Source organism: Anas platyrhynchos, chromosome 12, assembly GCF_047663525.1.
Source record: "Anas platyrhynchos isolate ZD024472 breed Pekin duck chromosome 12, IASCAAS_PekinDuck_T2T, whole genome shotgun sequence".
Classification (NCBI taxonomy): Eukaryota; Metazoa; Chordata; class Aves; order Anseriformes; family Anatidae; genus Anas; species Anas platyrhynchos.
Window position 1 is genome coordinate 335,736 of NC_092598.1, and position 24,811 is coordinate 360,546.

The 24,811-nt window shown below is 56.4% G+C and overlaps 2 protein-coding genes across 6 annotated transcripts; one reads left to right on the forward strand and one right to left on the reverse strand.

Moving 5' to 3' along the window:
• Nucleotides 1-38: 38 nt before the first annotated feature.
• Nucleotides 39-10,311, forward strand: DHX38 (DEAH-box helicase 38). The gene is made up of 26 exons (XM_027466675.3): nucleotides 39-525; nucleotides 1,004-1,191; nucleotides 1,350-1,454; nucleotides 1,884-2,049; nucleotides 2,168-2,286; nucleotides 2,433-2,509; nucleotides 2,707-2,862; nucleotides 3,395-3,556; nucleotides 3,642-3,749; nucleotides 4,673-4,785; nucleotides 4,887-5,024; nucleotides 5,286-5,472; nucleotides 5,562-5,747; nucleotides 6,207-6,347; nucleotides 6,521-6,631; nucleotides 6,711-6,827; nucleotides 7,067-7,174; nucleotides 7,293-7,405; nucleotides 7,954-8,162; nucleotides 8,249-8,403; nucleotides 8,481-8,636; nucleotides 8,712-8,846; nucleotides 8,926-9,051; nucleotides 9,440-9,535; nucleotides 9,767-9,888; nucleotides 10,051-10,311. Exons 1-26 carry the CDS (start codon nucleotides 188-190, stop codon nucleotides 10,133-10,135), a joined length of 3,717 nt encoding a protein of 1,238 aa, XP_027322476.3. The 5' UTR covers nucleotides 39-187; the 3' UTR covers nucleotides 10,136-10,311.
• PMFBP1 (polyamine modulated factor 1 binding protein 1) lies at nucleotides 10,294-15,806 on the reverse strand. 5 transcript variants are annotated; one of them, XM_072043837.1, is made up of 14 exons: nucleotides 15,720-15,806; nucleotides 15,255-15,384; nucleotides 14,527-14,775; nucleotides 13,824-13,931; nucleotides 13,626-13,734; nucleotides 12,898-13,045; nucleotides 12,644-12,797; nucleotides 12,151-12,339; nucleotides 11,832-11,987; nucleotides 11,415-11,753; nucleotides 10,997-11,106; nucleotides 10,838-10,912; nucleotides 10,630-10,723; nucleotides 10,294-10,429 (listed from the first exon to the last, which is right to left on the reverse strand). In XM_072043837.1, exons 1-14 carry the CDS (start codon nucleotides 15,776-15,778, stop codon nucleotides 10,349-10,351), a joined length of 2,001 nt encoding a protein of 666 aa, XP_071899938.1. In that variant the 5' UTR covers nucleotides 15,779-15,806; the 3' UTR covers nucleotides 10,294-10,348. The 5 variants fall into 5 exon arrangements, with proteins under 5 accessions (XP_071899938.1, XP_071899939.1, XP_071899941.1 ...); XM_072043838.1 differs by having other exon boundaries at nucleotides 15,255-15,416; nucleotides 15,720-15,793; XM_072043840.1 differs by lacking the exon at nucleotides 14,527-14,775.
• Nucleotides 15,807-24,811: the final 9,005 nt, after the last annotated feature.

A 24,811-nucleotide genomic window follows, 5' to 3' on the forward strand; every position in this document is an offset into this window, starting at 1 on the left:
CGCCCCGCCGGAAGTCCGCCGGGGGCGCTCTGTGCCGCGGCCGCGGGGCTCTGTGGTTGCCGGTCCGCCCGCGGGGGGCTCGGAGCGGGGCCGGGGCGGGGTCGCGGTCGCTGAGCGCCCGGGGGCGGGGCGGGCCCGGGCCGCAGCCCCCAGGCCCCATGGGGCGCGGCGCGGGGCGGTAGCGGCGATGGCGGAGGCGGAGGCGGGCGAGCGGTCGCTGCATCGGCTGGCCGGGACGGGCCCCGAGGCCGGGCCGGGCGGGCTGGTGCTGCGGGGGCGCAGCGCCGCGGCCGAGCAGCACGTCTTCAAGGCGCCGGCGCCGCGGGCCTCGCTGCTGGGCCTGGACGTGCTGGCGGCGCAGAAGCGGCGGGAGCGCGAGGAGGAGGCGGCGGCCGGCGGGAAGCGGTCCCGGGTGTGCTCCTACAGGGATTGGGAGGACGGCCGCGACGAGGCGGGCAGCCCCGAGGAGGACGACGACGAGGAGGAGGAGGGCGGCCGGAGCGCCCGGAGCGGCCGCAAGGACAGGTGAGCGCCGTGAGGGCCCCGCCGCGCCCGGGGGCCCGAGGGCTCCGCGGCAGCCAGGTCCCTGCCGGGGCACCGGCCGCGTGCGGGAGCGCGGCGCCTCGGGGCTGTGAGCTCCGTGCGGCCGGCAGGGCTGCGGGTGTCTCCAGGGACCTGAGGGGGCCCAGAACAGCTCCCGGGCTGGTGCCCTCCCTGAGACGTGATGGCCGGGAGTGTTTTTAGGTGCTGTCAGGCCCACAAGCACCAGGTGTCCTGTCCGTGTCGTTGCCTGCCCCCTGACACCTGGAAGCAGCAGCATCCTTAGAAGTGCTCGTGTCTGAAAACAGCGGCAGGCACTCTGGGCTGCCAGCAAAGGGTGGAGAGAGTGTTCCCAACCACAGGCTTCTGCTATTGCGGGGACTAGGACTAGACTTATGGGAGACGAGTTAAAGGCTAGCTGTTCCTCAGTTCTGTAACCTTTCTTTCTGCTCTGCCTTTCCAGGCATTATCGTTCTGTGCATGTGGAAACACCTTCCTACACGGGAGGCGTCAGCGAGGAATTTTGGGAACGCAGTCGGCAGCGGGAAAGAGACCGCCGTGAGCATGGTGTCTTTGCGTCCTCCAAGGAGGAAAAGGAACGGAAGAAGGAGCGCAGCAGGGATCGGAACCACGATCGTAAACGAGACCGCGGTAACAGTTTGAGATATTTGTGACTCTTCTTGCTTAGAGATGTGGGGCTTGTTCTTTAGCCTCTTTGTTGCCCTTGACTGGTGCTCAGGGTGTTTTCTAGGGTAGGCTTGGGAAGCCTCTTTGTGCACAGGGCATCTGATCGTACTTTCCCTCTCCAGAGGAGCGGGACAGAAGTCATCACAGCAGCAGGTCAGAGAGAGACGGCTCATCAGAACGGAGCAGCAGGAGGAGCGAACCAGAGAGTCCCAGGCATCGTCCTAAAGGTAGGAGTGGGACTTGGCAGAGTTCTCACGTAAAACCTAATGGGAAAGGGCGTGGGTTTTTTTGGGCTCCTGCTGTTTTTGTCAGGATGAACGTGAGTTAAAAATCTGGTGTTTTTTTAAGGCCTGCGGTTAGACCAGGCATAAAACTCCTGGCTCTTCCTGGATGTAGGACTGGGAGCGATCTGCCAGCTGTGTGCAAAGATCTGGCTGATCCCTGCCCAGTGAGTTTCATTCTGGGTCTGTGAGGTACAGATGTGTTCCTCTGGCAATTTTCCTTGGAGTCGGTGTGGAGTCGGTGTGTCAGCTCCTTCTCTTAGAGGGACAGCAGATGGGTGCCCTCTGTGCTCCATGGTAGAAGGTGGAAAGTGGCTGCAGGTGCCTAAGGCCACGGTGTGAACCCTGGTGGTCAATCATCATCTCCTCTGCTAGATGCAGCCACGCCGTCTCGCTCCAGCTGGGAGGAAGATGACAGTGGTTACAGCAGTTCCCGCCGCTCACAGTGGGAATCTCCGTCCCCAACACCTTCCTATCGGGACTCAGAGCGCAGCCACCGGGCATCATCCTTGCGGGACACGGATCGGAGAGACCGGGACAGGTATCGGCAGCTGGGGGTGTGGCTGTGAGCCAGCGCTCTGCAAGAAAGGGCAGGAGGGTGTGTGTCATACTAGCACCGTGCTGTAGGCACTGATCCCTTCCTCGTGCTGTTCCCACAGGTCTGTAAGAAGCAGGTGCTCGGACAAGACGCCGCTGCCCACACCGTCGTACAAGTATAACGAGTGGGCTGACGACCGGAGACACCTGGGGGCCACACCACGGCTGTCCAGGGGCAGAGGTGAGGAGTCTGCAGAGGACTGCCGAGGCTGGGCGGTGGCCGAGTCCTCTTCCCCTGTGCAGCACAAGGGCAGGTTTTGTGGGATTACCTCCACAAGCAACAGCCCAGCGGGGCTGGGGGCCTGCTGACCAGCTTGCCTTCTGCAGGGCGACGTGAGGACGGGGAGGAGGGCATCGCCTTCGAGACAGAGGAGGAACGGCAGCAGTGGGAGGACGACCAGCGGGTAGGAGCCTCGGGAGCTGGGCGCCCGGTGAACGCCGGGCTCCGGGCTGCCGCTGCTGGCCCCGAGGCACCGGGAGAGCCGTGCGGCGGGGCCGCTGGCGGCGGGCGGGCTCCCCCCGGCGGCCAGACGGGGAGCGGCGGGGGGCCCGGCACAGCCCGAGCAGGCAGCAGAGCTCAGCGCTGTGCCTCCCTTCGCAGCAAGCTGACCGGGACTGGTACATGATGGACGAGGGCTACGACGAGTTTCACAACCCCTTGGCCTACTCCTCCGAGGAGTATGTGAAGAAGAGGGAGCAGCACTTGCACAAACAGAAGCAGAAGCGCATCTCTGCACAGCGGCGGCAGATCAATGAGGTGGGGGCGTGATGCAGAGCTGGCTGCTCTGAATGTGCAGACCTGCTTGTCTGTGTTTCCTGTATCCTGCTGCTTCTAGTTTTTTTTTTGTTTTTTTTTTTTCCCAAGTGCGTATTTTTGGGTTCCCTGAGCTAGAACCTTCAGTGTTAGTTGTTATACACGTTCCAGGCTTACTTAGTTTCATCTGTGGGGCTCTAGACTCTTTCCCTTTTGGGGGAAGGAAGACCAGCAGACGCAGCCCTAGATCATTTCAGTACTTGAAGCCATGCAGCATAACCGTGGTGTGTATTGCAAATCAGCTACAGGTTTGCCTTCAGCAGCTTCCTGCTTTTAGCTTCCACTTTTATGCCATCATGACTTGGTCACAGTCCTGTAGTGCTTTGCAGCAAGCCGTGTTGCCTTATTTATTGCCTTGCAGTTGCTTTGAGCTCTATATACTGTAGGGTAGGTGTAAAGGAGTCTCTTGATTGTTCTTGAGTTTTAGGTGGTGGAAAGTAATAGCTAAAGTCCTTTGATATTTCGTTTCCTGCAGGACAACGAGCGGTGGGAGACAAATCGCATGCTGACCAGTGGTGTAGTTCATCGGATTGAAGTAGATGAAGATTTTGAAGAGGATAATTCAGCCAAAGTGCATCTGCTGGTGCATAATCTGGTGCCTCCATTCCTAGATGGGAGGATTGTCTTCACCAAGCAGGTAGGGGCTGTGGTTGAAGGTTCTAATGGCAGGGAGCCTCACATGTGTGAGCTGTCTGTATTGAAGCAATGCCTTTTTCCTCTAGCCAGAGCCGGTCATCCCTGTCAAAGATGCCACTTCTGATTTGGCCATCATAGCTCGGAAAGGCAGCCAGCTGGTGCGCAAGCATAGGGAGCAAAAGGAGCGTAAGAGGGTATGCTACGACCTTTTGTCCTACTGCCCCGCTGTTCGTGACTTTGTGCAATGCAGGGCTTCACAGCCTTTGCTTGGGCTGTGTAGAACACAGGCCTTGGTGGCAGTGATAAGATGTCCACCGTGTGTTTGTGACCCGGGATATCCTGGTAGCCCAGTTCATTGCATTGTCTCATAAACAGCTGTAGTGATGTGATTTTCTCAGGCACTGCCTGGGATGTAAATTGTGCACTTGTGCAGAGAAGTTTGATCCAAAGGATATTTGAATCATGAAAGAAGAGAACGGGTGAAAGAATACAGGGTAGCTCAGATGGACAGCAGTTAGTGTGGGTGGCAGCAGGGGAGATCTTGTCTCAACAAAAGAGTTTTGAGGAGGAGCATGCAGTAAGGTAGTGTATTAGTCTTTGTGGGTGCGTGCCTAATAGAGAGATTTTCTATAAAGCTTATGTGATAGTGGTGGGTAAAACGCAGATACATGGTAAACTGAAACTGAGCTGGATTTGAGGCAGGTGTACTATGAGTGGAATGAAGGCAGAAGCTGACCTCCTGATACAAGAGGTGAAAGAAAACAGAAAGTTGGGAGTACCTGAGGGTACCTGTTGAGAGCAGGAAGATTATCTCTGGTTCAGATTTGTGTAGATGTAAGTGCAAATTTAATGGAACTGTCAGCAGCTGGAACCATTGTCTTAGGAGGCTGTTGGTCATCCTGTGCTTGAAGTGTCTGTATCCAGACCAGTGTCTAAAAGGTCTGTCACAATTCAGTTGGAAGAGGGAGACCTGATGTAGGAATGGGATGTGTGTTCTCTCTCATAGCACTAAGGAAATGTGAAGCTAAAATGCTTTCCTAGCCTTACGAGTAGGAGTGCAGAAGAATGATTTTTGCAGTCCCAACTGTGGCACTTACACTGCTCTCTGCCTTCCCAGGCTCAGCATAAACACTGGGAGCTGGCAGGCACAAAACTGGGAGACATTATGGGAATCAAGAAAGAGGAGGAGAAGGATGAGATGGTGACAGAAGATGGCAAAGTGGATTACAAGTAATCCTTCCTTTGAATTGCTCCTGTTCAGCTGGTGATGGGGCAGTAGGTGTAGCAAAGTGTGTGGAGAGATAGTTTTAAGGTTTCTGGTGTTTCTTTAGGACTGAGCAGAAGTTTGCTGAACACATGAAAGAAAAAAGTGAAGCAAGGAGTGAGTTTGCCAAGAAGAAATCGATCCTGGAGCAGAGACAGTATCTGCCCATCTTTGCTGTGCAGCAGGAGTTGCTCTCCATCCTCAGGTACGGTTGTTAGGCAGTTGGTCCTAGTGCAACCCTGTGGCATTGGCTTACATCACTGGAACCCAAGTGAGAATTTTTCCTCGATAGAGGGCCTGTTTGAAGTTGTACCCTCAGAGAAAAAAAAAATAAAAAAAATTGCTTTGTCTGGTTGATGGCAGTTCTCCTGCTAAAGCAGGACAACTCTTGGGTGGCCAACCAGAGCTGCAAACGAAAAAGTCTTTCTTTGTGGTGTACGAAGAAATGCTCTTTCTCTTTCTTCAGGGACAACAGCATTGTGATTGTGGTAGGGGAGACGGGTAGTGGGAAGACAACTCAGCTGACGCAGTACCTCCATGAGGACGGCTACACAGACTACGGCATGATTGGCTGCACCCAGCCCCGCAGAGTGGCAGCCATGTCTGTTGCCAAGCGGGTCAGCGAAGAGATGGGAGTGCGTCTGGGAGAGGAGGTGAGTCTGGCAGCACGTGCGAGGGTGCAGCCTGTTGGCAGTGAGTGCACAGGGCTGGTGAAGACTTGCTGATATCTCTGCCCTCCCAGGTGGGCTATGCCATCCGCTTTGAGGACTGCACGTCAGAGAACACGATAATCAAATACATGACAGATGGGATCCTCCTTCGTGAGTCACTGCGAGAGGCTGACCTGGACAACTACAGTGCTATCATCATGGATGAGGCGCATGAGCGCTCACTCAACACTGATGTGCTCTTTGGCCTGTTACGGGAGGTGTGTGCAAGTTGGGCTACGGGAAGATTCTAAGACAGTGGCATAGGGTGCGTGAACTGGTCTTTGGGCAGAATATTGGCAGAGGCGGTGCTTCTCTCCCAGGCCTGGGAAAGGGAAATGAAGAGGCTCCCACATCTCTGACTGCACTTGCTGCTCAAACATCCTGATCCTTGGTTCTGAGGGTTTAAATCTGCCTTAGTGTGTTGCCAGAGGCTTGCTGGCTAACTAAGAAGCTCTAGGTACAGAGATGCTTGCAGGTATAAGGCTTTTTTGGCTGGTGTCAGACTATCTTTATAACTGGACGGGCTATATAGCATATGCCTTCCCTGGCATTAGTGGTCATTGCCTCTAGAGTATGGTGGAAGCTCCATCCTGTCCTGTTGTCTCAGTAGTGGTGGAAGTAGCCTGGACCCATGCACAAATGCCACTTGTCTATTCTTCCTTTCATATATTTTCTAGGTGGTAGCACGACGCTCGGACCTGAAGCTTGTTGTCACCTCTGCCACCATGGATGCAGATAAGTTTGCCTCCTTCTTCGGGAACGTTCCCATTTTCCACATTCCTGGGCGCACTTTTCCTGTTGATATTCTTTTCAGCAAGGTAAGGTCAATGTGAGAGAGTTTGAAGTGTGAGGGGGGTTATGGCTTGGGTGTACCTCACTCTGCAGTGGACAGAGAGGAAAGCAGTGGGGTACCCATGCTGTGATGCAGCCTTACACACAGGATGGGGCAGGTGAGATTATTGGTGTCTGTAATTCGGGCTGTGTCTTTCAGACCCCACAAGAGGATTATGTGGAGGCTGCTGTGAAACAAGCCCTGCAGGTCCATTTGTCTGGTGCTCCTGGTGATATCCTTGTCTTCATGCCTGGCCAGGAGGACATTGAGGTGAGCTGGATGGAAGGGCAGGCACTGTCCCACCCATTTTTTGTTTCAATCTTATGTTAATACTCCTCTTTGTGTCTAGGTAACCTCAGAGCAAATTGTGGAGCACCTCGAGGAACTGGAGAAGGCGCCTGCTCTTGCTGTACTGCCCATCTATTCTCAGCTGCCCTCAGACTTACAGGCCAAGATCTTCCAGAAGGTGCTGATGCATACTCTCTGATGGAACTGGGCAGATGGGAGATTAGTGTAGGGAAGACTCTAGTTGGCATGAGCAAGAGGTGCAGAGATGTCTTTTGTATTGCACATAGAGGGTGAGGGAAAGCATTTGCCCCCTTCAACTTCCAGTCACTCAGTCACTCCTGTCTGGGTTCTGGGTTCTTCCTCAGTGGTGTAGAAGCCGTTGCCCAACAAACTGACTGATGCGTGGTGTTCTTGCAGGCTCCAGATGGGGTGAGGAAGTGCATTGTTGCTACTAACATTGCAGAGACTTCACTGACAGTGGATGGCATCATGTTTGTGATTGATTCTGGCTACTGCAAGTTGAAGGTATGCAAAGGTTTCCTGGACTGTTCATGTCTGTCATCTCTGGGGTTGGGTTGATGGAGTTCTTTGCCAGTGACCCAGCCTTCCCCTTGCTTCAGTCTGTTTTTCTTGTGCCCTGCAGGTTTTCAATCCCCGTATAGGCATGGATGCGCTGCAGATCTATCCCATCAGTCAAGCCAATGCCAATCAGAGGGCAGGCCGAGCTGGCAGAACGGGCCCAGGTCACTGCTTCAGGTAGGCACATCACTGGTGTTCCTAGTTCCTATTCCTGCCATACGGCAGCTTGGCATCTGGATATTTATTTATTTATTTAGCTTGGCATCTGGATATTTATTTATTTATTTATTTATTTATTTATTTATTTATTCATTTTTCACTGGAGAACTGTTCATTGTCTTGAACTGGTTGTGGAGATGATCTTACCTTGCCAATCTTTACCTGTGGCTGTTCCCCATTGCTGAGCCAGCTGCTTTGATGTTCTCAGGACGATAGCCAAGCTAAAGGCAGCCGTCTCAAGGCTTTGCTTTAAGACTGGTCTGCGACCAGGGAAAGGCTGTACACGAGGAGGGTGTACCTCGTGCTGCACTCCAGGCACTTGTGTGCTGGGGAGGCTGCACTGTGGCCTTGGGAGAGCTTCTTCCCTGGGGCTCTGTTCGTTGGCCTAGCTGAGTGCAGAGCTGCTGCCTCGTGCAGGGCCTGGCTGGGTTGGGAACTGCTGCTCATTCAGAGAGGGATGCATTGGCCTGAAGGGGAGGGACATGCTCTTGGCATCTGCTCCCCAGGCTCTACACCCAGAGCGCCTACAAGAATGAGCTGCTAACAACCACAGTGCCCGAGATCCAGCGCACCAACCTTGCCAATGTAGTGCTTTTGCTCAAGTCCCTGGGTGTGCAGGACCTGCTGCAGTTCCACTTCATGGATCCACCACCTGAGGACAACATGCTGAACTCCATGTACCAGCTGTGGATCCTGGGAGCCCTGGATAACACAGGTACTGGCTGCTGGGGCAGGCTGCCAACCCATGGGACTTTGAGGACCTGTCCAGTTGCTCTATGGATCCTTACGGTATTCCTGCAGGTGGTCTGACATCAACAGGACGTCTCATGGTGGAGTTCCCACTGGACCCTGCACTCTCCAAAATGCTCATTGTTTCCTGTGACATGGGCTGCAGCTCTGAGATCCTGCTAATTGTCTCCATGTTGTCTGTGCCTGCCATCTTCTATCGGCCTAAGGTACCTGTTTGCTCTTCCAGCAGCTTAGGGCCTTTACCTGCGCTCTGGCTAACCTGTGTTCTTTGCGTACTCTTCAGGGTCGAGAGGAAGAGAGTGACCAAGTGCGGGAGAAGTTTGCTGTCCCAGAGAGCGATCACTTGACTTACCTGAATGTTTATCTGCAGTGGAAAAACAACAACTACTCTACTCTGTGGTGCAACCAGCACTTCATTCATGCCAAGGCCATGAGGAAGGTGAGGCTGTGGCAAGGAGGCTGGGGGAGGGAGCCTCACATAAGAGAGGGATCTGACTGCTGCACGTCTTTGCAGGTGCGGGAGGTGCGTGCCCAGCTCAAGGACATTATGGTGCAGCAGCGGATGAGCCTAGCATCCTGTGGTACTGACTGGGATGTTGTCAGGAAGTGCATCTGTGCTGCGTATTTCCATCAAGCTGCAAAGCTGAAGGTAAGAGGAGCCTGTACCTGTCTGGGGGATGAGAGGCCCCTGCTGGGAATTGATGTATTAACCACACTTCTTTGTGCAGGGCATTGGGGAGTACGTGAACATCCGCACAGGCATGCCCTGTCACCTGCATCCCACAAGCTCTCTGTTTGGCATGGGCTACACACCAGACTACATTGTGTATCATGAGCTGGTCATGACCACCAAGGTAAACTTGAGATGAGGGCTAGCAGGAAGGGTAGAGAGTGCTTTGAGGAAGGTGAGAGGGCTTTGCTGTGATGGTAGGATCTATTGGAGGGTGTAGTTCTCAGCCTTTCACATTTCTACTGCCCACACACGTCTCTGTCGCCTGTAGGGCCTTGTTTTTCTCTTTTGTGATACATTTTCCTGGCATATGTGGGACATCTTTGTAGTCTCACCAAGTCCTGCCCATAGCAGCTTCTGAGGCCTGGAGGAATTGTCTGGAAGGAGTAAAGTCCTTGCTTTGGAACTGCCGTCAGCAAGTGGAGGAGGGTGGGAGCTGCCGTGGCTCTGGCAATGGCGTCCAGACGCTGCGTGTCGTCCTGCTACCCTGGTCTTCCCTTCTTTCACTGCAGGAATACATGCAGTGTGTCACTGCTGTGGATGGAGAGTGGCTGGCAGAGCTGGGACCCATGTTCTACAGTATCAAACATGCTGGCAAGTCGCGCCAGGTGAGTCTCCTGCTCAGGCCCAGCTGACAGACAGACAGCAGGCTACTACACTGGAAAGGAGTGTTGCCTGAGTGGGTTCCCTGCTATACACAGCTCCACGGCATACAGCATACCTGTTCCTGGGTGGGGGTCTGTTTTTCTGTTTGTTTTTGTTTTTTAATGTGGAGGGATCAGACTTGCGGGCCTGCAGAGAGTCCTGCCAGTCCCTGATCTGCTGCTGCTTTGCCCCAGGAAAACCGCCGCCGTGCCAAGGAGGAAGTGTCTGCCATGGAGGAAGAGATGGCTCTGGCTGAGGAGCAGTTGCGTGCCCGCCGGGAGGAGCAGGAGCGCCGTAACCCGCTGGGCAGCGCAAGGTGGGTGCTGGCACTAGCTGGCCATCAGTTGCCTGCTTAAGAGCAGTAGTGAGCTGCATGGAGGATTCCAACTTCTTCACAGGTGCTCCTGGTGCAGGGAAAAATTGTATTCTCCACTAATAATTGTATTCTCCACTAATCACTCTTGTCCTTTACTGGCAGATCTACTAAAATCTACACACCTGGGCGGAAGGAGCAGGGGGAGCCCCTGACACCACGACGCACCCCAGCCCGCTTTGGCCTCTGAGAAAAGAATGCCCATTGCCACGAGGCTTAAAGATTTTCAAGAGCAGCTGAGTCTTAGGGGAGTGCTCAGCTTATCTGACTGCTGTGAGGCTTGCTACAGCTTGTAGCCCTGGAAGGTTTTGGTGCTTGGCACTACTTTTGCTACAGAACAGAAAGAATTTTATTTGTTTAAAGGTTGTCAGTCTTTAACCTTTTTTTTTTTGTTTGTTTTGCGTCACTTCTCATCCTGGAGCTGAGTTCTGGGTAGAGGCAGCCCTGCAGAGTTGTGCGTGGCTCCTGTAGTCAAGTTGCTGCCCTGTACAGCCGGGGACAAGGCACAGAATTACACTGGCTTAGAGGGCAAAGACAGCCTGTGCCTGGCACAGACCTGGCCTGGAATACTGCAAAGGCAGTTTGTCTGTGACCAGAGCTCTGGGTAAGTAACTGGTGCCCAGCTGTCCCTGCACACAAGGGAGGGTTGTTTCAGCACTGTTTTGGGCCAGGAATTCTGCTCACCTTCATCTGCTCACCCTTGTGGTGCTGCTCATGTGTTCTGACCCTGAGGTACTTGTTTTCTACCTGCAAGCTGCCCAATGTGTCCTGAAGATGCCTGGAAGACAGAAAAGCAGGGGAGATGAGGTGAGGCAGTAGTTGTTCATTTGTCTTATAAACCCCTGTGGGCAGCGTGAACTGCTCAGACCCAGTCCCTGTGTTCATCACTTACTCCTTGTTGCCTGTCAGCTCTGCAGCGTGGTTGATTTGCTGCTGGGTCTTCTGCCCTCGTTTCTCACTTGACTGCCTGAAAATGAGGTGTAAGTTGAGTGAGTTGGTGTGAGAAGACAGGTACTTGCCCCTCTCTGCTTGGCTAGGGCTTCTTACTCACATCTGCTCTTTCGCACGCTGGCTGATGTTGACCAGCAGCAGCTCCCTCTCCTGGTGCGGCCTGCTGCTGTTAGACCATCCCAGCGTGTGGGAAGTGCGCAGGGTTACTACCTGAAAAAAACAACACCCTGTGCTGTGGGTGACCCCACATGACTGCTGTGCTCAGCCTGTATGTGCCTAGGGCAGAAGGAAGGTGCAGGAACAAGGCTGTGCTGGGGCAGCAGCCTTCGGGGCTGAGCCACAGGTCTGGAGTAGTTGCCTGTGTTTTGGGAGAGCTGTCAGGATCAGAGAAACAACATTGCTCCAGCACTACTGGCTACAGACTGTGGTGAGGTGTTAGTTTCATGCTGGGGGCTCATTTCTAGCAACCCAACAGACGGCTACTTAAGAACATGATGTTCAGCCCTGCTGCTGCTTACAGAGCCACAGCTTCCTCCTGCGTTGGCCTGGGCTCTGCAGTGAGCCATCCCCTGGCACGTCCTCTCCACCTCTGCCGTGCCTGTGGGCCAGGGTCTGTTCTCTGGTGTCAGGGGCTCAGCCTGCACTCCTGCTGTCCTTGAGCTGTGGTGCTGCGCGGTCCTGTCCTGCAGCTGCTCCATGGCCTTGCTGAGCTCTTCCTTGAGGAAAGCCATCTCCACCTTGTAAACAACCAGCTCCTCTTCCCGCAGAGCCAGAGCTTGCTGACTGTCCTGGTGCAACTGCTGCCAGTGCTGGGCTTGGCTGCTCAGCTCCTGCAGCCTCTGCTGGAGGGAGTGGGCCTGTGGGAGGCAGAGGGGGCAGTGGGAGACATGCAGGATGAGCACAGGTGCCAGGTGGAAGGCTTAGGGCATGCTTACCTGCTGCTTGCTCTGCTCCTGGGCCTCCTGGAGCTTCCTCAGTTCCAAGTGGAGCTGCTGCATCTGTTCCTTATAGGCTGCAATCTTTTCCTCCTGCTTGGCTTTCTTCTGCTGGGCTTGGGCCAGCTCTGCCTGTAGGGTTGCCACATCCTGCACCTGCAGGCGAAGTGGTGGGGCTGGGAGCGTGGCTGGCCAAGCTTGGGCTCCTCCCTGGGGCTAGTCCTGCGCAGGAGCAGGGAAGTGCTCTCTGCAGCTCTGTCCCTTTGCAGCGCTGCCTGGTGGCTGGCTGTGTCTAGGGCTGTGCTTTTTGTGCCCTTACCTGTCGCAGCAGCTCTGCCTCGTGCTTTCTGCTGGAGGCTACCTCCTGCTGTAGGTCTTGGATGGTCTCCTTGGCCCCGCTAAGCTGCTGCAGGCCTTGCTGCTCCCGGGCCCGGGTGGCTCCCAGCTCTTCCTGCAGCTGAGCCAGGCTGCGCTGCAGGCCCTGGCTTTGATCCTCCTGCACCCTCAGCTGCAGCAAAGGCACAGCATTAGTGGGTGCTGTGTGCTGTGCCTTCCCTCCCCTTGCTGACCCCTCACTGCTGCACAGGCTGCATTGCAGGGCTCTATTTATTCTCTTTCTAGAAGGCTGCTTGTCCAGTCCTTTGCCTGGTGCAGCTCTTGGTGGAGCTTTTCTTTCCCCTCCTGCTGACATCAAAGCTCTTCCTCCAGTTCCTACAGCGTGGCAGCTTGTGCCTGGCACTGGACATGTACTGGGTTGTCTGTGGGGCCAGGCTGATCCAGGGACACTGTTGCAGGTTTTGCCTGCTGCCTACCTGCTCCCTTAGGGCGTGGAGCTGCTCCTGGCTCCTCTGCAGCTTCTCTTTGGCACGGGCCGTGGCATGCATGTGTTGCGTTGCCTGCTCAAGGGTCACCTGCTGTTTCCACTGCCACTGGCTCAGCTCTGTCTGAAGCCACGCTGCCAGTGCCCTGCAGGCAAAGGCCCAGCCCCAGATTTGGCAGCCCCAGGGAAAGGGCAGGGGCAGGGCTGGGGCTGTGCTGGGGGCAGCCAGCCATGAACCCTGCGTACCTGCTCTGCGCCAGCTCTGCCTCGCTGCTGGCTGCTTGCTCCTGCAGTGCCCGCAGCTCATCCTCTGCCCGGCGGCCGGCCTCACGCTGCGTGCCCTTCCCTGGGCTCGGGCAGGACTGCTCCTCTGCACGCTGCTGCTGATTCTGGGCTGCCCGGGACAGGGGCAGGCTGGCATTGCCACCCTGGGCCCCTCCCTGAGCTTCCAGTGGAAGCAGAGCAGAGCACACAGCCCTGCAGTGTGGCTTTGGGACATTTGCTCTCCACAGGGTTCCTGTGCCCCCCTGGGCTGCTTCCCCCCAACTTGGAGACCCTGTTGTGCTATGGGCGCTGCTTCTTCACCGTTCCAGAGTTGCCCTGTAACCCTGCAGCCAGCGATGTTCCAAGTGCACAGGGAGCCTCGTGCCCACAGGCTCTCAGCCTTTCCCTGCCATTGTCCCAGGAGGGACTACGTGCCGCTGTAGGCTGTGGAGGTGCAGGTACTGCTGGGGAGGCCTGCACTGCCTGCTGCCTCCTGTCTTCCTGCTGTGCCGCCTCATCCTCCAGCGGCACGTTGGCTGACCCTTTTGGGTACCTGGAGTCCCCTCGCTGCTCTCTGCCACCACTGGCAAGCCCTGGGCTGCCTGATAGAGGTAGCCAGAGCAGGCAGCCCTGGGGTACACGCCACAGGCTGCAGACCTCGCACGTCCCAGCCCCATGGCCCTGGGTGTCCCTGTCCTCCCTCACCCCACCTTCCTTGGCAGCGCTGTGCTCAGCCCGCAGCGTGTCCTGTGCCCAGCATTGGAGCGTCTCAGCGGTCCGCTTCTGCCTGCAGTGCTTTGCCTCTGCCTCCAGCACCACCTGCAGGAGCAGCACAGCCTGCTGCTGTCTGCCAGCTCCCAGCCAGCCCCAGGTGCTGGTGCTGTGGGTGCTGGGCCACCAGCACAGACCTGCTCCAGCAGCTCCGCGTGCCCTTTGGGAAGCCCACGGCTGGTGTCAGCGTTGTCATGGGAGCCTGCGTAGGTGACCTCTGTCTGCACGGCTTCATCCTTCTGGCCCTGCGGAGAGGTGCAGCATCGGTGTGTGGCCAGGTGTAGGACTCCCGCAGGCCACCTGTGCTCTGCCTGTAGAGGGGCTGGGGCTGCAGAGGCAGCTGGTTTGGGGCAGCCTGCGAGCAATGGGCTCCTGGAACACCTTTGGCAGAGGGATGTGGCCGGACCCAGAAGTGGGGCAGAACGGCTGCAGACTCCCGGCCCTCAGGTCACTCATACAGCCCCCTGCTGCCCTTCCTGCTGCAAGTGGTGACTGATGGACACCCAGCAGCCCCAGGGTGTGGGCCTGTGAGGAGGGCAGTGAGCCCAGCTCCATGTCTCACAAGCTGTGGGCTGCAAGGTGCCACCAACGCTAGGATGGCTGGAGCCACCACTGGAAGGGTGTCAGGGGGACCATGATGGACTGCAGGCCCCCAGCTCTGCTCCACTGGGTTGCAGTAACAATGCCTGCCTTGTTTTGGGGCTGGGTGGGTTGATCACTGCCCATTTGCACAGGCAAGGCTGTCGGGCAGGGATGGTGCCTCAGCTGCATGGAGCTGGCTGCAGGGAACATGTGGCTGAGGACAGCCTGGCCCACGGCCGCTGCACCCAGCAGTGGTACCTTGCCTATCACCTCCTGGTAGTGCTGCATCAGAAAGACCAAGTCCTGGTGTTTCTGCTCCACCACGCACTCTTGCTGCTGTAGCTGGACCAACCGCTTGCAGTTCCTGCCCCTGCAGAAGTCCAGGTCCAGCTGCAGCGCCTGTAAGGAGGCCAGCACGTGTGCTGGCTCCAGCTCCTGCTGCTCTGTGTCCTGGCATGCCTGGGGCTCTCCTTGCCGGGGCTCTGGCACCTCTGCTTGCCTCTGGCCCTAGGACACAGCACAAGCAGCAGCTGTCTGTCTCACTGCTGTGGCTGGTACCTAGTAGCCAGCTCTTTCTGCAGCTCCTGCCAGGCACTGGGTTTGAATGACTGTACGGGTGGCCCAGGTTGTGGTTAGAGAGCAGCAAGGAACTGTATTAATGACTGGTGGGTGCAGACCTCCTCCCCTCCCAAGCAACGACCTGTGTGTGTTCAGGCAGCCCCCAAGGGGCTCTCAGACACCTGAGCATCCTACCATTGCTGCAGTGATGCCGCTGCGACGTGTGGCTGCTGTGGGAAATGGAGGCACCAGGACTGGAGCAGCTGCAGCAGGCCTGGATGCCCGCCCCAAGCCCTTGTGCTGCCCCCAGCCCCTGTGGATGCGCTTTGTGCTGGCAGGGGCTGGCCAGGGCCTCCTGCACTGCCCAGCCACCAGCCTGTGCCGTGCACCTCGTGCCTGGGGTGGGCACAGGGCCCTGCACCACTCACCTGGGCCTGGCAGCGCTCCATCTCCTGCTGACGCTGCCGGGTGGAGCTGCTCAGCTCTGCCATCGCCGCCTCTGCTCCTGGCAGCCCTCCCCAGGGCCTCTCAGGCTGTCCCAGGGGTGCAGGAACCTCCCTGGATGTGCCATGTTTTGGTCATTCTCGCTGCTGGAAGGCCAGAACAGGGGCTGGGCCTTTCCCCCTGGCTCTGAACAACCCACGGCCCTGGGGAGGGGCAGCCAGGGACACCACCCAGCCCTGCCCATGCAGCCCTGCCATCGCTGCCTGGCATTGGTGCTCCCCATCTCAGGAGCGCCTGGTGCCAGCGGGAGATGCTGAGCAGGGGGCTCCTGTGAAAGCGCGGCACTGCCGATGGCCTGGAGCTATGTGAGGGCCCCTGGCCTCCCTCTGGCAACAGCAGGTCCCTCTCTGGGGAGCAGCCCCCCCCCCCCCAGTGCCCGCAGCCCTCACCGCAGCCTTTGCGTGCCATGCTCCCCCTCAGCTGTGCTGCGTCCCTGGCACGTCATCATGCGCTGCCCTGGCACAGCCCTGGCCCGGTTCTTGGGACAATGCCTGGAACCAGAACCTGGTGACCCCGGACTCTGCTCAGGTGTCCTTCAGGGAACTCCTGGTGCTCGTGTGCTCAGTACTGGCACATGTGCTGAGCCTTGCAGCACCCTTGTGCTGTCCTCACCAGCCTCACGTTTTCTTGCACCCTCTTGTCTGTGTGCCGCCCTTGTGCCATGCTCCAGACCCATCGTTGGCCCCAAGGAACGCTGCAGCCCATGGCCAGAGGGCCAGCAGCAGCACCGAGCTTGGTGCTGTGCCCCTGGGGCAGCTATCCCTGGCCTGCTGGGCCTGTCTGCGATTCCCTGAGCTGCCTCGCAGAGCCGCATCCAGCTGCTGGAGGAGGTATCGACCGAGGCTGCTGCTCTGTGTTTCTTGCAGTCCAGAAGGGTAAAAATAACAGGAACAAGTTGTCGGAAATGAAATTTCAATTTCTCCACGCCCTTCCCTGTCCGTGCGGCTTCCCGGCACAGATCAATAGTGTTTAGACAGCCAAGGAGATTTTTTTTTCCCCTCTCAAAGCACCAGATCAATAGTTGGAAAAAAAAGCACCACCGAGCTCTCTGCCTGCGTGTGCTGCAGTAACTGAGCACATCGGGCCCTGGGCAGCCCTGGCAGCACGGTGGCCGCGATGGGGGCAGGTGGCCACGGTGGGGGCCCCTCTGCTCTGCACAGCACGAATGGTCTGGGGCCGGTGAGCCCACCACAGCGGCATGCCGCAGTGGGGACACAGCCCACGGCCCTGAGGGAGGCTGAGCACACCCCAGTGGCTGCTCGGGGATGGAACTGAGCCTGGCTTCGAGCCCAGCCGCTGCTGGGGGAGCCAACAGTAAACCAAACCCATGGGCACGCGTTTAATGCCAGCCTGCTGGGGAGAGGTGGGTGGCTGTCACCAGGGGGGACCGATGCTGGCAGCAGGAGTCGGTGTCGGCTCTGGACACGCAGCGACCTCTGGCCAGTTTCCTGGGTGCAGGAGACCTGTCCCAAACAGAGTGCCCACATGTGCCCCCCGTGGCAGTGGGATGCATGGGTATTAATTCATCAAGCCGCTGAAGGACTGCATATTGACAGTACCCAGGCAGCAAGAGGGGCAGTGCTAGTGCAGGGTGGGTAAGTGTGTGGCTACGCAGGTGTATGAAAAGCAGTCCACAGAGGCAAATTGTGGGTGCTGGTGTGGGTGGGAGTGAAATCAAGGGCTGGTGAAACGGGCCTGTGGTGCCCGAGCACATCAAATATTGTGGGACTGATCAGTCGAGGGCTGCAGTGAAGGTAAGGGGGTGGGAAGTCCCCTGACAAAGGGCTGAGAGTGGGTGAGCGGCTGGGCCGACCCTTCCTGCCAGGTGCCCCGGGGCAGCTGTGAGGCGATGCCTGGGGAACAAACTTGCCACTGGCCTTGGCTGCCTGTGCCACGGGGCTCCCTGTGACCACCCCCCCGTTGCTGATGCTCAGTGCTGTTTCACGAATAAGTATTTTAGCTGGAAATTTCCAAGGCCAAGCTGGGCCCAGAAGGTGAACTCAGATGTACCATAAGAGGAATCGTCGGTTGCCATGACGACCTGCTCCGCAGGGTTGGAGCCACAGGCGGTGGGAGTGGGAGCAGAACCGATGGTGGCGTGAGCAGGGCCACTTAACCCCCAGTGCTGCCAGCTGCGTGCAGTGCGGCTGAATTCAGCCCTAGTTTCTGCCAGTGCAAGGGAACAGAATCCCCTGGCAGATTTTAATCTTGCTCAGGCAGTGGCAGCCAGAGCACAGAACCTACGCGTATGTTTTTCCTTGGCGCTCCATCACTGCGCTATTGCTGCTTTAATTAGCGTGGGCTGCCCTCCCCTGGCTGCAGCCTGCTCAAGGCACCGCAGGCCAGAACCAGCCCCGTGGTGGCAGCGGAGCCTGGAGGAGCCCATGCCGCTCTGCCCACTGCAGCACAGCTCTGCCTGGCACATGGCAGCGCAGCTTGGCACAGCACTGATGTCCTGCAGCCATGTACACCCAGATCTGCTGCCTGTGGCACCACGGCCCACCTGCAGCCTCCACGTTGGTCCTCTGCCATCTCCTCCCTGGCTACTGCCAGCAGCAGCCCTGGCTGTGCTGCCAGCCTGTGCCTGCTGTGAGCCAGCTGCTGCACGCACGCACGGTGATGGTCCACGCTGCCGTGCCATGTGCTGTGCTGTGCCACGCTGTGCCACGCTGCCCTCACCTCCAGAGGTCGTGCCGCAGGTCCTGCTGCCCTGCGGCTGGCTGCTGCAGGCAGGCGTAGCGGGGCAAGGGCACAGCCCTGTTCCAGCTCTGTCCTGGCAAGCCTGGGGGGCAGCCCCACAGACCTGACCCACATTTGCCTGCTCTTGCTTGCCTGCTGCTGGGGGAGTGTGGGGCCAAGCTGGACCCTGTTGGGTGAGCCGGCACCTCGCACCGGGCGGCGCTGGGGGTGGGAGCCGTCTCACTTTAATTACTGCCGTAATGTTATTCTTTTCAGTGCCACGTTAATTGAAATTAAACAGCTGCCACGTTCTGGCTGGGACAAAAGTGAATCCATTTTCATTCCTCTCTGGTTTAATGAAGACTGACGTGCTGTGAGAAAACAAAGGCGATCCAGCTGCTGCCTCTCGCCGGCACACGCACCGGCAATTACCAGAGACCCTGCAAGCTGGCGTGGATGCCCCGCAGTGCCCCACGGCTGCTGCTCCGCACAGCCCAGCCCTGCGCCCTGGGGTGCTCCTGCCCCAGGGGCTCGGCAGGGGAATGTCATGGGGGACACTGGCACAGAGGGCTCGAGGGAAAACCACAGCATGCCCAGGTGCCGAGTCCTGGCTTTGATCCTGTCTGTTAAGAAGTGTCCTGGCCATGGGCCTGTGCCCCGGCACTGCCCCTCAGCCCTCCCATGCTGCTGGGGTCGTCCCTTCTCTGTGGGTTTGGCCACCTTCAGCTGCCCAACACTGAACATCACAAACAGCCCCATACAGCCCGAACATCTAAGCTGAGGTAGCAGTGCTGAGGATGGTGTCTCCTCCCAGCTTTAAGCCTTTTTCTTTTTTAGGACTAGGAGCTTGCTTGTGATGCCATTCAGTACTTTAAAATATGCAAAATGAGGCGCTGGTGCAAACCTCATTAACACCCGCCTCCAACATCATTAAGATGTTTCCAAGAAAATTAATTGAGAGACTCATTAAAAATAAATTAAGAAAAATGTGTTGCAGAGCGCCTGCTCTGAGCTCGTAAATCACGGCTCAAAGCTCCAGGCCGCTGCACAGGCAATTAACGCCAGCCGATTTGTTTTATCCTGACTGCAAAAATTAGAAAGCAGACGTGGAGATTAGATTAGGGACGTCTGTCAAGCGGAACTTGGAGTGAATATTTTAGGATACAAAATGGAAATCAGTAAAACAAAGCTGAGACTTCATTCAGAGGAGCTGGCAGGCAGAGGTGGGGGCAGGAGGAGGGAGGTTGAGATGTTTTCTGTTTGGGGAGTGACACCAGCACTGTGTTTAGATATACACCCACCTCACACTCCTGCCACCAGGCAGTTTTCCACTTCCATCTGCACAACGCCAGTCCTGCAGCAGTGTGCTCAGGCACCGACTGCCCTGCTCCAGCGGCATGAGCTCATGTTGAGAGCCTGCTTTGAAGTTGCTCTGTGTTACACAGCCTGAACCAACATGTCGCCTATGTATGTGCTGATTACACACTTGGATTAGCAAACACAGTACAGCTGGGTGAGACCAGTGCTTGGGACTTAGTCAGCTTTGTGGCATTAGTACCCCTTTGTCCATCTCTAGCGCCTTCCATCAGAGGATCTCAAACTGCTTTATATTCATGAGCTGAACTGCATAGCCCTTCTGCAAAATGAGCAAGTGTTATTATCCCCATTTTGCACAGGAAAGCCAAGGCACAGATAAGGTCTTGCTTGTTTCTATGTGAGTGCATAAAAGCCTTGTGCAGTTAATATAGGTGCAGCGGCAGGCATGGCTTTTGCACATCCCAGTAGCGTGCTGAACACACTGACAGCCATTTGAGCAGCTGAACATCCAGCCATGAACACAGGCAGAGTCAGCCGTGGTACGCACAAGAGGGCAGTTTGCAAACATCTGCACAAACAGTTAAATAAACATACAGGTCGGAGTGTCCTGCCTGCAATTCTCTGCATAACAGGAACAGATCTGGAGTGACCTGGAAATGTGGCCCCAGCGCAGATGCCATCCCTTCCCTCCGTACAGCCCCGGCACCCCGGGGAGCCCACGGACCTGGTCTGCAGGCGGAGGGGCTCTGTGTGGCACTGCCGGGTGGCTGGCTTCTCAAACAGCCAACAGATGTGGGGTTGGATGTGCTTTCCTAGCAGCCATCGTAAGTGGCCAGTGTTTAGAAAGCAATGACCATGCCTTTGCACTTTGGAAAGCAGAAAAATCTCCTGGACAGGGAGGACTTTAAATCATTATTTTCTTTGTTGTTTTATCACACTATGTCTAGACATGTCCAGTGCCCGTGTCCTAAGGTCCAGCTCCAAAATACACCTGGTGGTTTCAGGCGGTATTTTATAAGGAGGCCTGTCCAAGTATGCAAAATATTTAATAGCCTAGAAGTCTCCTGCATTTTAACCTGCCTTTCTCTCGCAGCCCCTTCTTTACTGTACCTGCCACAAACTGGAGGGAATGCTGCCTTTATGCCATTGCCATTACATTAATCCAGTTAGATTTCAGAATTTGCTGCCTATGCTAATAGTATCACCTCCCCCTTCTTCCCTGAATTCTGTCTGGTTTTGACCAATACATCTTCTCGCAACAGTGTGGGGCATGCCCACTGCAGGAATGCATTTTTTTTGCCAGTGTAGAATTTCCCCTGGAAGAACCTTTTTGAGTGGCTGCCTTCCCACCACAATTCGTGCAGATGCTTTTCTCCATCCCATCCCAAACACTGCCTCCCTCTCTCCTTGTGGTTTCCTGGACTGCATGGTCACTGTACCAGCTCCCAGTATACCGTGACTGAGGAAATGGAAAGGAAAAAGCAGTTTAGAGCAAAACCAGATGGTATCACTTTAATATGAGCAAACTCCTGGAGCATGCAAAGAAGCACAGAGGATGTTGAATTCCTCCTGCAGCTGAGAGGCAGCCATGTCAGAGCAGACAGCAGTGCTTTTACCTACTATGTGGATGAAAACAAAGAAATGAATGATTAGAAAGTAATGACAAATTCATGCCCACACGGACTGGTGGGAGGACCACCACAGAAGTTCTGGATGCCGGGACTAAGGAGTAAAGAGGGTTGCTGAGCCAGTGGCAGACATCTTGCAGGAGCTGCGGCCCCTCAGCGGCTGCGGGAGCCGAGGTGCTCGCGGTGCCGGGCAATGCCAAGAGCCGCAGGCGCCGCCTCGGCACGCAAGGCTGGAGAGGTGCTGTGGAGAGGAGAGCAAGGGGCAATTGACTCACACGTCTGCATGCAGTCTGTAACATGAAGAACCGAGCTGGTAACAGAAAGATCTAGCAGGCAAAAGCACATCTCAATCTAATGACTGTAAGCTGAAGCCGGCCAAACGTAAACTGGAAATAAAGCACATACATTAATAGTTAAATCTTGGCAGAGTTAACCGAGTGCTGAAGGAGCTGTGCCATCATTGGCCATTTAAAAACATGGTTTGGACAGCTTGTTTCCTTTGCTGGTTTACCCAGGTACTGATCCCAAAGCAGGAATTAGTTCTGGTCCTGCAGTGGGGTGGGAGACTCCACGTTGGTTCTTCACTGCCTGCTGCAGTGCCCTGGGGGCTCGGGCATGCTGCTGGGTTTGTGCTTGAAGGGACAATACAAGTGAGAGAAGTGCTGAAGGAGATCTTGGGCTGAAAGCTTTATCCAGGGTTCCAGTCCTGGTCGGGGGGCTGTTCCCGGGAAGCAGATGAGCTGAGGTTACCTGCGCACTGGTGTTTGGCAGGCTGAGGAAGTCACCGACAGGATAACATCATACCCGGGCTCAGCTCCTCCTTGAAACACTTCTGTTTGCAACTAAAATTTTCCATGCCAAGCCTTTTCCTGAAGATGCATTTACTTCAAATCTTTGATTAACCAACTACTTCTGAGTTATGGAATGAGTGGAAAAATACTTGCATGTTAGAAATTACTAGTGTTAAAAATAACTCTAACCACAGGAAAAATAGCTACATATTTTTAAGCTTAACCAGGCTTTCGTCCTCATGTGGCCTAACTTTTTCCCCGGAAACAAACATTTGCAAACACAATAGCAATGCTTTTGAGTATGCTCAGATGGTATAGGCTGAGCCTGGGGAAGGGAAGGGAAGGGAAGGGAAGGGAAGGGAAGGGAAGGGAAGGGAAGGGAAGGGAAGGGAAGGGAAGGGAAGGGAAGGGAAGGGAAGGGAAGGGAAGGGAAGGGAAGGGAAGGGAAGGGAAGGGAAGGGAAGGGAAGGGAAGGGAAGGGAAGGGAAGGGAAGGGAAGGGAAGGGACCAAGGCAACTGCAGTCTAATTCTACCACCTCCCTCAACCTTGCTGTGAGGCGATCTGTAGATGTCATTTGTACAATAGAAAAAGGCTGAAAAGGGGGCCGTGAGGTCAGAGGGAGACCTAAAAAAGAGTGGAGGCTTATGGGGGGGGGGAGCCAAAAGGAAGCAGCAGTCCATTGTCAGCGTTAGCAGACACACGGCAGAAGGAGGAAAAATAAAATAACTAAATAAATAAAGAATTTTTTTAAAAAAAGGAAGGCCTGAAAAAGATGGCAAGGAGGTCCCTGAAGGGGAGAGGTTGGCTGGAGGGGACATGGGGCCAACGAGGCACGAAGCCGGCAGGGGCCAGGGGCCACCAGGGCAGGAGGCCGGGGGTGCCGCGGGGGCAGGGGGCGCAGGGTGCCGGGGGGCCGGGGGGGGCCGGGGGGGCCGGGGGGGCCGGGGCAGGGGGCGCCGTGCCGGGGGCGCTGTGCCGGGGGCGCGGTCCGCCCCCCCCGTCGGTACCGGCGGCGCCCGGCAGGGGTCGCCCTCGCCCCGCGCTACCGCGGCCCCGCCATGGCGGCGGCCCCTCCCCGCGGCGGCCGGGGCGCGGCGCTGCGGAGGCCCCGCGGAACCTTTGTTCTCCGGAGCCCCCGCGGCCCCCGCGGCCCCCCCGCCGCCGCCGCCGCCGCCCGGCCTTGCCCAGCGCTGCGGCGGGCGGGAGGGGGGGGGGCCCGCCGCGGCCACGGAGGGCGGGAGGCGGCTGCGGGGCCGGGGCCGGGGCCCGGGGGGGGCCGCAGCGCTCGGCAACGCGGCGGCGGCGCCGGTTCCGTGAGCGGTCCCGGCCGTTCGGCAGCGCGGCTCCGGCACCGCGGACGCGCTCGGGCCCCGAGGCCGCGGCGGGCGCTGCCCGTCCCGGGGGCGCGGAGGCGCCGCAGAGGCCGGCGGGCGGCGGGGTGGGGGGGGGGTCCGGGCCCGCCCGCCCGCGGAGCCGCTGCAGCACCCGGCTGGGTTCGTGACAGGGAAACCGGGAGCGGGGGCTGCGCTTGCGGAATTCTGATGAGCCTTAAAGGTTATTTCTCTGCATTTCTAGCGATAATTTCCAATTCTCTGTGTTGGTAGGAAGCCGGTACCTCAGGGCTAATCGCATTTGGGTACTGTCTAGGGCACAGGCTGTATGTTTGGCTGGTGAGGAATATCAACAAACATAAATTATCGGCAGCGTGGTCAGAGTCTACAGGGGAGAAATAACAAACAGGAGAGTCCTGCATGGCTTTGCATTCTACAATGAAAATGATCTCATTATCCTTTCCAGGGACTCAGCCAGCTACTTGAAAAATACTTATTAAAAAAAAAAAAAAAAACACAAACAAAAAAAACCCACACACATTGCAGCTCCTGGGAGAGGGTCCCCTCCAGGGCAGGGAAAAATGAAAAATAGAGACTAGGAGGAAACAGCTGCAGTGGCAGAAATAGGTGGGAACCTGGCCTGCTGCGTTTCCAGTACCTGCCAAGAGCCCAAGCCAAATCCTGGAGCAGACAGAAGCGCTCTGTGCCTCCTCCATCCCTCCAGCCCCCGCCTTCCCCTTCGCAGCCGGCGGGGAGGGATGTCTGGGCGGCTGGTGGTGCACAGGGGGCACCCACCCGTCCCAGTCACACGTGGCCAACCGTGGTTGTTCCTATTGCCCAAACACCTGGTACTGCTTCTCACCCCTGGCACAAGGCAGCAGGTTCTGCCCGGGAGCTTCGCTGAGAGTGCACAGGCCTCTGCCTCCTCCTCCGTCTTTCCAGCTCCCTGGTGGGGACAGGCCCGGTGTCACAGAAGCAGTGTCACTGCAGTTGGCAGGGGCCTCTTGGTATCTTGTAGTCCAATGCCCCTGCCCAGCTTTGTCAATTTCCTCCTGAACCAGCAGCAATGGCAATGGCAGGTAGGAAAAGATAAGGGGAAAATGGGGTTTAGGAGAGACAGAAAGAGGGAGCTGCGTAAGTAGAAAAGGCTCTGGTGGTTGGGGACCACAGGGGGAAACTGAAAAAGAGGGGAAGGTGGGTACTGGATTGCAGAAACGGGCATAAAGAGGACCCTCATGACTTTCTTTTCCTTATGGTTAACCTTCATTCTGGCCAAAAAAAAGAAATGAATATTCTAAGATAGAGAAAAGATTAAACATCAAAACCAGGAGAAACAAAGTTGAGAACATACCACAGTTTTATAAACTTTCTTTAGCCCTATTGTCACAGTAATAATCAGAGACAAAAATTCAGTAAGAGTGATGCAAACGGATTGACAGCCAAGGGAGGAAGTAGTGCATTTACCATCTCGATGTCTTCAAGTCCAGCTGAATGCACTTCTGAAACTGCCTTTGTCAAACAAGTTATTGAATGCAGCAGTAACATGGTGAAATTTTCTTGACTGCTGTTACTGAAGGTCAGACTCCCGATCCCTTCCTGCTCAGTCTGTGAATCCACAGAAAGAAAACACGAAGAAGCACTAAGAGAACCTGCCATTATTTGTGTTCATTGATAGTGACTTGACTTCAGCATTTATCTGCATTCGTTGCTTAGGTGTGCTTGTGCTGAATGGTG

Excerpts from the sequence above, each read along its gene's own strand:
- DHX38 (XM_027466675.3), top strand. The coding sequence starts at position 188 with ATGGCGGAGGCGGAGGCGGGCGAGCGGTCGCTGCATCGGCTGGCCGGG. Across the intron at positions 6,828-7,066 it reads AGGCCAAGATCTTCCAGAAG|GCTCCAGATGGGGTGAGGAA; the intron begins GTGCTGATGCAT and ends GTGTTCTTGCAG. Across the intron at positions 8,847-8,925 it reads ATCAAGCTGCAAAGCTGAAG|GGCATTGGGGAGTACGTGAA; the intron begins GTAAGAGGAGCC and ends TTCTTTGTGCAG.
- PMFBP1 (XM_072043837.1), bottom strand. The coding sequence starts at position 15,778 with ATGATGACGTGCCAGGGACGCAGCACAGCTGAGGGGGAGCATGGCACG. Across the intron at positions 12,798-12,897 it reads GCAGAGCTGGCGCAGAGCAG|GGCACTGGCAGCGTGGCTTC; the intron begins GTACGCAGGGTT and ends CTTTGCCTGCAG. Across the intron at positions 11,754-11,831 it reads AGGAGCAGAGCAAGCAGCAG|GCCCACTCCCTCCAGCAGAG; the intron begins GTAAGCATGCCC and ends TGCCTCCCACAG.